Below are 12,943 nucleotides of genomic sequence, written 5' to 3' on the forward strand. Positions count from 1 at the left end.
TGCATCATATCCAAATACTTTCGGATAAATAGAAGTCTATGTTATGCATATTTTTAAATTCCTATTGTTGCGTGCTATTTATATCAGTTAGATTGGTGCGATCCCAATCGTTTCCATGTTTGAACTTGTCCGCTTCGATATTGTGACCAATTATAGGCTTAGTACCTGGATTCATTTCTTTACCTCATAATGTGGCAAATAGCTGAAGTTTGTCATCTTTATCTTTTGTGAAAATAACATTTTTTCTATGTTGTTGGATTGAGTTTCTTCATATATAGTTTCTAATTTATTTTTCTAATTTTTTATATTAATATTTTGCTTCCAACATTTTACAAGAACAAATTATGCTCTCAAACACTTTTAGAACCAGCTATATATGGCAATGTGTGTGCTTTGACCCGTCTTGTTCCGACCAGCTATATATGGCATTGTGTGTGCTTTGACCCGTCTTGTTCCGACCAGCTATATATGGCAATGTGTGTGCTTTGACCCGTCTTGTCCCGACCAGCTATATATGACAGTGTGTGTGCTTTGACCCACCTTGCTCTGACCATTTCAGAAAGATTAGCAGATTTCTTAGATGCAGATTCCAAATTATTAATATCACATATTTCAACTGCTCATTTATTAAACCAATGCGAGTGTGTTGCCAAGTGATAGTGTACGAGTCTATTTGAATGTTTTTTATTAATTACAGATTTAATCGTTTACAGTAGAATTTGTCATTATCTCTGTTCGGAAAATCAATACGAGCCTTTCGTTTACATTGAACACAATCAGATAATTATATAAACGAATTTGTCCTCAATTGTCTATTTCTATTCACGTGCAACGTTATATAGTTTACTCTATTAAAATTCAGATTGCATCACACCTAATGTCTTGACCAAATTGTGTGTATAATATATCGCACATTCGTTTAATAATATCATACATTTAATTTATGATCATTATAAAAATATATCAAATCCGGTGATTAAATTTAGAAAGATACTATTATATTCATTCACATTCGATGATAACTTTACATCTATGCCTAGCCGCATGCTTATAGATCTAAATATATTACCATTTTTCTTAATTATTATCATTAGCAATGATTCAACATCATTCAAATTATATACTGATCCTAGTTTGTTTATCCATAAAGGTAATATGCGTTACTTAATCTCGAAAACAATCTGCAATACTTTCTGTACAAATGTATGTTTCTTTGTTGGTTAATTTCTTCTTTTTGTTGTTTTTTTCTTCTTCAAAGAAATTGCTTTAAATTCATGTCATGTGTAAAGCATAACTAATTAGAATAATACTTTCATTCGTGTCCCATACATGACCTTCATTACGTAATAACGATATCATTTTTTTTAAAAATTCTGAATTTTAGGAAATACTTTTCTTAGAATTCATGTAACAGGTGGGCTACTTGATCCACAACTATTTACTTGCATTAGATGTTTCAATTTGAATTTCATATTTTCTGAGTTTCACTCCATTTGTCTTGACTTGTGTAATTGATAGCTTATTTAACTATGATCTCTCTTTTCAAAGGCTTTTAATCAAACGTACTTCGATTTTATACAAGTAATGGTTTCAGACTGGTCTCAGCTATTAAAAGACTCATCACAGCGTGTTCATTTTAGCAGAACATAATTCTATCATCCATTGTAAATTTCTTAAACTTGATCCCGTCATCTTTTTTATCGTGTACAGATAACTCCTGTTCGTAAAATAGTTCCTTCAGTATTCTCTCCCTTTAAATATTCCAATTTAAATTGAACAGGACCTGCTAAGCTTACTTGTCTGATTGTATAATATATTGTGTGAAATCATTAAAATACATTTTAGTAGCAAAATGTTTGTTAAGTAAGGTTATAACTTTCTCAATTGTTTTATATTTTGATGATGGTAGATAAATAAATGAGTTAGTGGAGGTTTTAGACTTGCTGTAATTGGTGAGATATCTATCGATGTGTGATATGAACTATTATATCCATTGACAAAGATTGGTAATATAACTACCCATTTTCTGCCTTCAAGGTTAGATTTCGTGTTTCCAATGTGCTAATGGGCGTCATTGTTTGAATTGTATTTTTATTTGTGGTCTTACAAATGCACGTAATGTCGCTTAGAGATGTCGGTGTAATGTATCACAGGATTCTACTAATTAACTTTTAAATTTTACTGTTTGCTTTAGTTATCTTCTTCTGGATGTGTAGTTGAAAAAATGTGTGTGTCTGTTTTGGGGGAAACAAAAAATTCTGATTTGTTTCTCTCGAAAATGACGAACATTGTGTATTTGCAAAATTGTTACTTTTGAATACCTACATTTTCAGAAAATAACATAACGTACCCGTATAACAAGAACTTGCAAACTCATATTTGTGGCCGGCGTGTTCTTCATGTGCTACTCCATCCATCGATGCCCGCAACACATACCCCCAATCCACCTTCGCATCACATCGAGTGAGAGGCATCCAGACATCGATAGTGTTTATCGCATTGAAAAATCAGTTAAAATAGACGTTTGTCTTCGAATCTGTCAGACAATCACTAGTAGTTGCATATATGAGAAGGGGCATAGGGAAATTATATTTTTGTGAATGCCTTCAGATGACATTAATTTCAAACAACTCCCTTTTTTTAATATCTACATATGATGTAGCGATCGACGACATTAAACTTCCAAACGTTCAAACGTTTCAAACTTCCAAACGTTTCAGCAGTGCCAGGAAAATCGATGGCGGACTGGACTCCGTACCGGGCCCAGTAGAGGAGGTCATAGCGCTCCCCAATGCACCTAGCTGGTGTTCCCTCTTCCAAGAACCCTCTCCCGTCCTCACATTCTGGCCCTTTTGGGGCATCATCATCGTCGCACTGGGTGTCATTCACCTCACTAACTCGGGCGTAATTTAACTTTAGTACGTCACTGTCCTGTTGTGAACTTACATACTTATGAACGGTACCCATCTATGCTACAAATATTTACACTGCTATAGCGTGATCTCATGATCTGAACTTTGCGAATAGAAGGTAAGTTAATTAATGGCACAGTCTTCCAGATCTAAATATCATTTTGCACTTTCGCAGCCTTCATTGCGATAAATTTGTCAGCAGCAGTTTTTCATAGTCAGCAAAACAAATATGTTCTCGACTCACTCAATAACCCTTTAATTTCTCCACCATCATCATCGTCGTCGTCGTCATCGTCGTCTTGCTGTTTGATTGTTAAAGGTCATTCCCTATATTACTGACTAGAGCCCGGGACAAAATTATCTCGGCGTTACAATGCAATATTAATTTAAACAGTGCCATTTTCGGTGGATTTTAGTGTCCATTATTGGAACCGAGAGCGAAAGTATTTCTAAAGATTTGTTTTACATGCATTAGCCATGACTAAGTTTAAACACTATGTTGAAGAATGCAGGGATCAGAGGAATACAGAGTTGGAAATAATGAATAAAGGAGACACGAACATCCTGGAAATTCCTGGATAACGTAAGCACATTCTCAGTCAAGGGAGGGATCAATGGACATAGGGTGATGCTCATCCTATAGTGAAATATGAATGTTTAAGGAGTGATACTAATGTTTGGGGGCTTTGACGGGATCTCGTTATTAAATATTTAAATTTTCCCCGTAATAAACCCGAAGATGTTACTTCAAGAACTGATCCCCAAAAAATGCTGGTTGATTCGGACTAACGTATGGACTGATGAGTCGCAAATTCCAGTATGATTCGATCTATGTGAAATGTTTTTAAATGGAATTCATATACCTGATTTCTTTAGTAGTTATTACTGTTTAGCTTGCATAGTAATATAATATAAAAGGATGATATTTAGCTCTAACATTAAAATCAGAAAGGTATTAGGTTTGCCACATTTATAGCCCGAAATCAGAACAAAATAGATATGAGCTATCGCATTTAGATTTTCGCTAACCAGCAAAACTTTTTACTGTTTCACAAAAGAAAATATTAAGTTAACTCTTCATCATTCAGGCCATTATTAACAATGTCAAACAGCAACTCATATAAATTGACTGAATGTATGTATTGATTTCTCAATCGAATCCTTTCTTCTCTTGATTGGCAACAGCAAAAATTATGAAGAGTTATTGATAAGTAAAACGATAGTATAACGTACATCACCATTACTAGATTTGTATCTCCTGTTTTTGTCGAATTGTTGTATTTTAAATAAAATTTCAAACCAGTATATCAACGTGTATTTATTAAAGCCTTTGAAATATTTTAAAATATTTAATTTAAAATCCCTCATATATTGATATCTGGATATATAGTTTTGTACATTAACATATATATCATATTACATATATAAAATAATAGCACTATAGCATAGCCAGTGATCGCAAATTTATGTGAAGTTACCATATCTTGTGTTATAGAATGGTATTAAGTTTACTCAATTGGCAAATGAGATAAAAATTGCTTTAACTACGACATCATTGGTTAAAGAGGTATTGCCAATTCATGGTCACATGATCCCACTATTCCTGTTTGCAATTAAATTAAGTAAGAACGTAAGGAACAAACAAATTAATAAACAATCGGTGAGATACTTTCATTTTGCGCCAACATGTATGGATCCTGTTATTTCCTCATTCGCACTATTATATATAAAATATATTATAAATAATAATGTTCTATTTTTTCTTTCCTCTTGAAGAGTACCCGATTTCAATAATAAGATGCACTGATACAACATAAATTCAGCTATGAAAATCACTCCCAGTGTTCATAGATTTTCTAGACTTATTCTGTATAAACATATATTCTACTTAATCTAGTTGGAGAAAACATTAACATTCTCACAACAGTATATATCAACGATAAAAAGATGACTAAAATAATCTTTCGATTTGATTTCAGTCAATGCTGAAAATACAACTGCCACTGTAAGGTCTCTGCTGAAGAAACCAACAATAGACCATAATGATTTAAAGAACTACCGCCCAGTTTATAATCTCCCATTGATTTCTGTCAGGAAAAAAGACGTCAATATTCTGGTCGTTGATAAGATTAATTATTTCTGTGTGCTTTTCCGGTGGTCCTTCTGATTGGGCATTCAATAATGCAGTACGATAAGGTATCCCTTTTATAGTTGATCAAAGGTTGACGATTTGATAGGGATTTGAACTAGATTATCTAAATTAATGGTCGAATTTTTAAGTTGTTGAGCCGGAAACGGCATAAGGGAGATGATGTGAATTCTTCTTCCTTTTCTACGCCGGCCAGCTTTGAAACAACATTTCTTTTTTCGCTTATGTTTACATTTAGGTAATGATGAATGTAGTCCCCGTTCGTTTAGTCTAGAGCACAATTTAGTGTGGAGAGCCAAGGAGTGGTCATTTAAAGCAATTAATGACGGTACATCGTAGCATAAACGGGTTGCTTGGCAAGTATCATGTGATGGAGGTTTGTTCAACAACAAAGGAAGTTGCAGCAGTGGAGCAAGACAGCTGAGAAAAAGTCTAATTGTTCTCGTTTCCAAAACAAGGAGATGAAGAAATACATACAAACTGAATAGCCAATACACAATGAACACAATAACGTAGACGAAGACAGGAAACAAGCACATATATCATGAAAACGGCACAAAAATAGAACGGCTGCTTCAAGCCAGTTAAGCGATAGCGGCCATCTTGATAGTCTCTAGGTCGGCCTATTATTATTATTATTATTATTATTATTATTTATGCTGTACAAATGATCTCTAATTATAGTTAGCAATACAATAATGAGAACAGAACTTGTCCTGATCCCCATGTATGGAAATCTCGCTACGCTTTGTTACACAGTCTAATCACTTTAAAACAGTTAAATAAACGATCGTTATAATGTGGAAGAATCAACAGCTGAAACCCAGCAATGAGATGATTAAAAACAAGTTGCCAAGTCTTTCAAAACCTTCTTATACCGAATGCATCATTTCGTTGACGAGCTGAATTTCCTTTAAGGTTCATCATATATCACTTTTATGTATAAACCTGATGTGAAAATGTCGTGTACTACGAGATGAATTCTGTATCCAATCAAGATTTGGAAACAAACCGAGACCATAACGTCGAACCTTTTTAGCTCTGTTTTTAGTTCTGTCACGTATCCTACTGTTGGTTGATTGTTACGTATTACGTTATCGACATGAAAAAAAAATCAAAGGGGCGAGTGTGCCACTGATAGTGGATAATTTAATTCTAAAGACTTCATATCCCATCGTTCAATACCATGTTTCAATACATGCATGAAATTCTACATTTGAAAGAACTTCTACTGCTTTTCCTACGAAATTTTCAGTGCGTATCAGTTGCTCAGTTGTATGCATACATTCATGGTCCCCTAAATTAGGTGATATATATTAGGTATAATTTAAAACTAATGTCAATATTAACGGCCCTGCTCAACGTTAATGCAGTATCTAAGGTCAAAAATGAGTTGAAACTCCACTTCTCTATCGCTGATAATGAAATATGGTGCGCATGTCTGGAAAAGTCATGTATCCTGGCAGTTCTGTATCAAATTTCTTTCTCATATTTTTGCAGATTAGAAAAACCTTCGAAAGGGTCATCGCCTGGATACCACCGTAAATATATAGTTACATGTAGTTTACATTCCTGACTTGTTAGCCACGGCGCTAGAATAGGAAGGTTCCTTGTCTGATAATTCATCATATCGGCATATCCATTTACATATAGAAGAATTGATTGATGATTTGATTGATTGAATGATTGATTGATTGAGTTGTTGATTGATTTGTTGATTGATTGATTGTAACTTTACGGTGCACTTGCACTGTTAGGCTATTTAGAGAAATAGAAAAGGTTGTATTATGATTATTTTACAATGATAGAAGGTTTCATATCCACATAAGATGTAAGGCAGTGTTCCTCAAACCTTTTTGTCTTGCGGCGCACAAAAAAGATCTAAAATTTTCACGGCACAGCTGAAAAGATTTAACAATTTTTGTGGTGAAGAACTTTTTTATTTTTACATATATATTTAATTTTAAATTTAATGTGAAGGATGTGCCTACTTTCGAGAGCAAATCAGATTGAAGAGAGACTCCAAACAAGCGCGCATTTCATCGTCGATTTTAAGAAGTCTCTCTCTCTCTCTCTTTCGATTTGATTTCAGTCAATGCTGAAAATACAAACTCACAAAACCACGAAGACACAAATAGCAGAATTACGTTAACTGCTTTTGAACTGATTGCAGGATATGACTTCTTGATTGATATCCAAAACTCATCCAGGCTCTTTTCGGGAAATGTTGACTGAAAACAATTATTGTTTTTTAAATCAATGAGCTGTTCTTCGTCTTTGGTTGTAAGATTTGTACTTTCTTTGTTTTCGAAAGGATTGATCACCCATCCTTATTCATCGCTTGCATGTGATGGGAAGTAATGCTGCAGTGCCGATTGTAGGTCTCTCAGTGTGTCCAGAATTTCGGGGATGATTTTCTTGTTTGAATGAGATTCGTTGACAGTAGGAAAACAGTCGAGGACTCCCTTCGAGACCTTATTTTGCCACAGCGACAACTTTTCATCAAATGACTTCAATTTTGATGTTGCAGTAATGATGTTTTCTAAAGGTCCTTGAAGACTTTAATTCAGCCAATTTACTTTGTCGAATAAATCGGAGACAACGAGAATCTTTAACACTTTTTCCCTTGAAAGCGAACGAACGTTGGTATGGTACAGCAGGTATTTATAGTCTGAATCCATCGCTTCACAGAATTGAGAGAAAAGTCGAGATTGAAGCGGTCGAGATTTAATGAAGTTTACAACTTGAATAACTTGGTTCAGAACAGGCTCTAATTCTTGCGGCAAAGTTTTGTTTGCGAGAGCTTCTATGTGGATCATGCAGTGAACAACTAATTTCATTCTTCCCTGCATTGAAGGACATCCATCGGTCTAAACTCTGACAAAGTATATCCACTGTAGACTGAAGAGCAAAATGTTTTCATTCACCAAATGGAAAATGTCTTCGCCTCTCGTCGTAGTTTCCAAATCTTTCCAAAATTAGTACTCCTTCACAAATCCTTTAGGAACCGAATAAAAGGCACCAGATGGGCTTTGCCACTAACGTCTGTAGATTAATCAACTTGAAGAGACCATATCAGAGACAATTCATCGTCAGGCGCATCGAAGTGTTCGCAGATTTGATCCTTTAAATCTGACGATAAGTGTCCTATTCTGCGCGAAATCGTATCATTTGACAATGGAACTTTCTTTTCTTTTTCGGCGGCATCGGTTCCAAGCATAGTTTCAACGACAATTGCTAATGCTGGCGCAATGACTGATTCGGCCTCTGTATGTGCTTTCTTGCGTTTTGCCAACAACTGAGCTACCTTATAACTTGCAATCAATCCCTTTTCGGGCAGCTTCATGTAGTTCGTAAGTTTCTTAGCTTGTATATTTTGTTGAACCACGAGATTTTCGAAGTATTCCTTTGGTTTGTCCTCTACAGCCAGATGTTTTGTTTCTAAGTGTCTCTTCAATTTGCTGGGAACAAGCGCCTCGTTCGACAAAACTGAGTTGCAAATCAGACAAAATGGCAATTGAGCATCCTCAGATCCCGAAGCGATGAAACCATACTCAATGTCATCTGTTTTGTAGTTTCGCTTGCTTCCTTGCTTTTCATTTAACAATTTCTCTTTCAGAGTTCCAAACTTGATTAAGTATTTCTCCAAGGCTAAACAATGAACAAACTTTGTTTATAAGCATCAAAGTTGGAATGGAACGGTCTGATTTGTTACGTCGTGAATTTATTATTTTAGCGTGGAAAATACGAGAACACTGTATAACTGCAACCCCTAGCGGCCGAATGTAGCGGTCTGATTAGTTACGTTGTGTATTTATTTTTTAAGCGTGGAAAATTCGAGAAAATTGTATAATGGGCTGCATGTATTTATTATTAACTATTATTATAATTAGAGCGATGGAGTTCTCCCGAAATCTTGCACAATTCTTGCATTACGAAAGGAACTAATGAATGACCGACTGACAGAGATTGTGTTTTGATATATGTTACTGTTTTAACTTTTGCGACATTGATTTACCATTTAATTTTTCGATATGTTCAAGGTTTCAGAACGCTAGCAGTTTTAAATATTTTTCAAAACTCCCACGGCACACCTGCAAATCTCCCGCGGCGCACAGTTTGAGAATCACTGGTGTATCGTGTGCTGAAAAATGGCGTTAAGCAATGCTACAACAACAACTGCTTAGTATTCGGGAGTTTTATTCCTTACACGCATTACAATTGCATTTCTCTGACAGAATGATGAGAACTTCAAGAGTTTATGTCTGAAAAAATTTCTGTTCTATTATGTTCTGTTTATTAAATTGTCCGCAATTTTTTGCAAGAGCCATGAACGTTATTCATTGACAATATGTTCCATTTTTCTTGTTTTGAGAAGGGAACATTGAATACATGATGAAAATCTTAATCTGTCTATTTTTCACACTGATATTTTTCATAATAATTTTGTAGAAATCTACATTGAGCGGTAAAGAATTAGTAGTATAAAGAAAAGGGGAATGAATATATTTTTTGTCGGTTGGAATTCTACACAAAACCCATTTTCCCATTTTTAAATAGATTCATTTCCAATATGTGTTCATAATATGTCTTTTAATTGGCACATGTTGGATATAATGTCTTTGCGTGTCGGCCATCCACAATAAAAACATACATGTATACGAATCGTTAATCGTAGTCACCATTTTATTCATTTTTCTCTTCACACACGTGTCTTGGAATTATATAATTTGGTCACAAAGATAAGGGTTTAGGTTTATAATGTAAATAGTCCAGAAATGCTGCTTATTTTCATATATTACAGAGTAACACAATGACTATTTATTAAAAAAGAAACGATGTTGCCATACCTGCAAACAATTCAATTTAATATGCCTTAAAATGGTATGGTGAAAACATCTTAATTGAGTGTTAACTCAAAATACTTACGTTTCAGTGTTATCTTGCAGATATCTATCAAGAGAACTTCTAAGACGTAATGGAAACGAAAATGAAAGTAGTTTTATTCAATACACAAACTAATTTAATGTTTCCACAGAAATGTTACAATTGCCTGATGCTGCACCTATACTATTACTTAAAAAGTTACAAAGTTGTATAAATGTTGGGTGTTACGTTTTTCTTAGATACGGTCATAATATATGGTCGGTAAGGTCGAAATCTTCAAGCAATACATCGATAGTTATTTAATAAAAGAAATACAATGATCTTTCACGCTCTTAATAGATGTTGAGATCTAAATGAGAAATACATTGCAAATTAGAAGATCTGTGCCGTTCACAGTGTCATCTATATAGATCTTCAGTTCATATATATGTTGATAAAATTAAAGAGTTTATTATTAGTGTTCATATGTTGCTTTCATATTTCTTACATCCAGAAGGTACAAATTAGTTACTGAACTCATCTTCTATTCTGTCGGATTACAACCTGCCCATGTATCAACTGTTTTCCTATTACGACCAGCGTTGCAGACATAGTCATCATAAGCGTCGTTACTAATGCATTGGGCACCTGGATGACAGCAATACCCCCAGTTGTAGCTATCTGTATAGCACCAATAGTATTTGCGGTCATGATGGCCACATGGATGCGAAGGACGACAAGTTGCTCCACGGGCAGTTACCTTACCAGGATTACCACATAACCTTTCATTCGGGCCACTCTTACAGCGTAAGTCATCTTCATCATCATACTCGCATGGTGTATCGCAACAATAATCCCAGGTATTGTCACTTTTAGTGTAGCACCAGGTGTAGGAGTATGTATGTTTTCCACACGCGTGGTTGGGCCGACACGAGACGTTACTGATAGTAACGTTGCCATTCGTCTTACAGATAAACTGTGAAGACACAAACAGTAACACGCTGATTAGGATTAATGTAGAAGTTATGTTGCTCTGTAAGACCTAGAACAGAGAGATGATAATTAATCAGGCCGTCGAATTGTTTTATTACAAACATTACATGCCCATGTGTATGTGACTTTTCTGTTTTCATTACATAAGTCATAGCATGTGGCAGTTAATATGATATTCATATACCCTCCTCTCTCTGTTTATATATATATATATATATATATATATATATATATATATATATATATATATATATATATATATATATATATATATATATACGTACGTATGTATGTATGTATGCATGTATGTATACTTTTGTAAAACTGACATGTTTTAGTCATTAATATCACTTGTGAATGTCGAAAGTCATCAATGGCACGTTTTAAAATCATTTATGGTACAACCTGGTGTCGAGGCTGTCTATTTTAAAACCGTCAAATTATAAAATATTGTTAGCTTACACGTTTGGTGACACGTAATAAAACAACCATCTACTATACTTATGGCCCATTGGGTTGGTTAGAAATTAGTCTTTTTTACGCAGGAGATAGCTGCCACAGTAGAGTGTGATAACAATTAGCGCGAATAATGTTACAATTACATAACAGCTCTCAGCTAATGTGTCTCCTTTTGCCCTTGACTTTTGTTCCGAAATAGCATTATTCCCATGTACAGATAGTAATAATTCGTAGCTAAAAGAATTGTAGCGAAGTAGCATTTTATCGGAGTCAATATTAACGATTACTAATTGGCAATCGGGGCGATCGAACGTTAATATAATACTACATCCAAACACAATACATAAGCTGAAGCGCATATGTACATCCTTTTTTAAAATATATTAACTATTGTATGTATTTTGATGCCGGTGCAATGTCCAAATGTAGAAAATGGGATGAGAAGGGTCACAGCAAACTAGGATTAACGTTTAAGGTGTTACTAACAAAAGCCACAGGAATCCTCTTTTCGTTCCATAATTATCTGAGGTGGCAAACAAAGCCTACTGTATTTTGATCTCGAAGAATTCAGCAAAAGTTTAATCCATTGATTGTGTGCCTAAACACCTGTTTTGTGACTAATTGTCCCACCTGCCCTTAAAATAGCCAGTTGTGTGTATCATGATTACATGTCAGCTGTCAATTAATAATTTTATTTAGGTACCGCTTCTACTGATAACACACACACACACACACAGATATATATATATATATATATATATATATATATATATATATATATATATATATATATATATATATATATATATATATATATATATATATGTATATAGTGCATGTACACAGTTGTAGTTATCCGGTTTTTTTTGTGTGTTATTTTTCCAATGGATGGCTTCTGTAGGTCACCTCAGCTATAAAGAGCAAGAGTTTGGCAACCTTTTCTAACAGTTTTAAAATCAAACAGCAAAACCTAACCCGTGTTGATATTCAGTTCTGTTTGACAGAGTGCAGAGTGCAGATGTCATCAGTACCTGAGCTTCGCCAATAATGCTATTACTTTCAGTCCATTCGTATGAAGCTTATTTAGAAGTGAAGTAAAGATCAATGTATTAATCAATGTATTAATCAATGAAATACCCTTGACATTATTTGGATTCTCATAAGAGCGTGCATAGTGTATATTCAAAAACAGATGTATCTTTTCCCGCCATCAGCTATTGTTCTGCATATAACAGTTTCTTAAAATAAATATATCACTATATATGCATATTCAATTCGCTAAAATAAATCTAGCTACTACCGTATCTAAGCGTTTTAATATGTGTTTTGATTATTTGTCAAGGAAAAAAGCTCTGCTATTTCTTTTGATAAATGTTGTTCTTTCCTTTATATACATATCTGATGATACCTTATATTTTTTTGGATGTATACTGTATGAAAGTGACTCGTCATCACTGCCAAGAAAATTAACCTGAGATATTGTAAGATACATAATAATTTCTGCAAATAATTTGTATAATTGTGTTGCACGTTGGAATACACTTTATAAATCACAAGTTTCATA

At 34.3% G+C, this 12,943-nt stretch overlaps 1 protein-coding gene across 1 annotated transcript; it reads right to left on the minus strand.

Annotated features, from left to right (window-relative positions):
- Positions 1-8,113: 8,113 nt before the first annotated feature.
- On the minus strand, positions 8,114-10,638 carry LOC149791631 (SCAN domain-containing protein 3-like). The gene is made up of 2 exons (XM_089969461.1): positions 10,593-10,638; positions 8,114-8,712 (listed from the first exon to the last, which is right to left on the minus strand). The coding sequence occupies exons 1-2, from the start codon at positions 10,636-10,638 to the stop codon at positions 8,114-8,116; spliced, it is 645 nt and encodes a 214-aa protein (XP_089825587.1).
- Positions 10,639-12,943: the final 2,305 nt, after the last annotated feature.

Source organism: Sinohyriopsis cumingii, chromosome 9 (genome assembly GCF_028554795.1).
Source record: "Sinohyriopsis cumingii isolate HCF-2022 chromosome 9, ASM2855479v2, whole genome shotgun sequence".
Lineage (NCBI taxonomy): Eukaryota > Metazoa > Mollusca > Bivalvia > Unionida > Unionidae > Sinohyriopsis > Sinohyriopsis cumingii.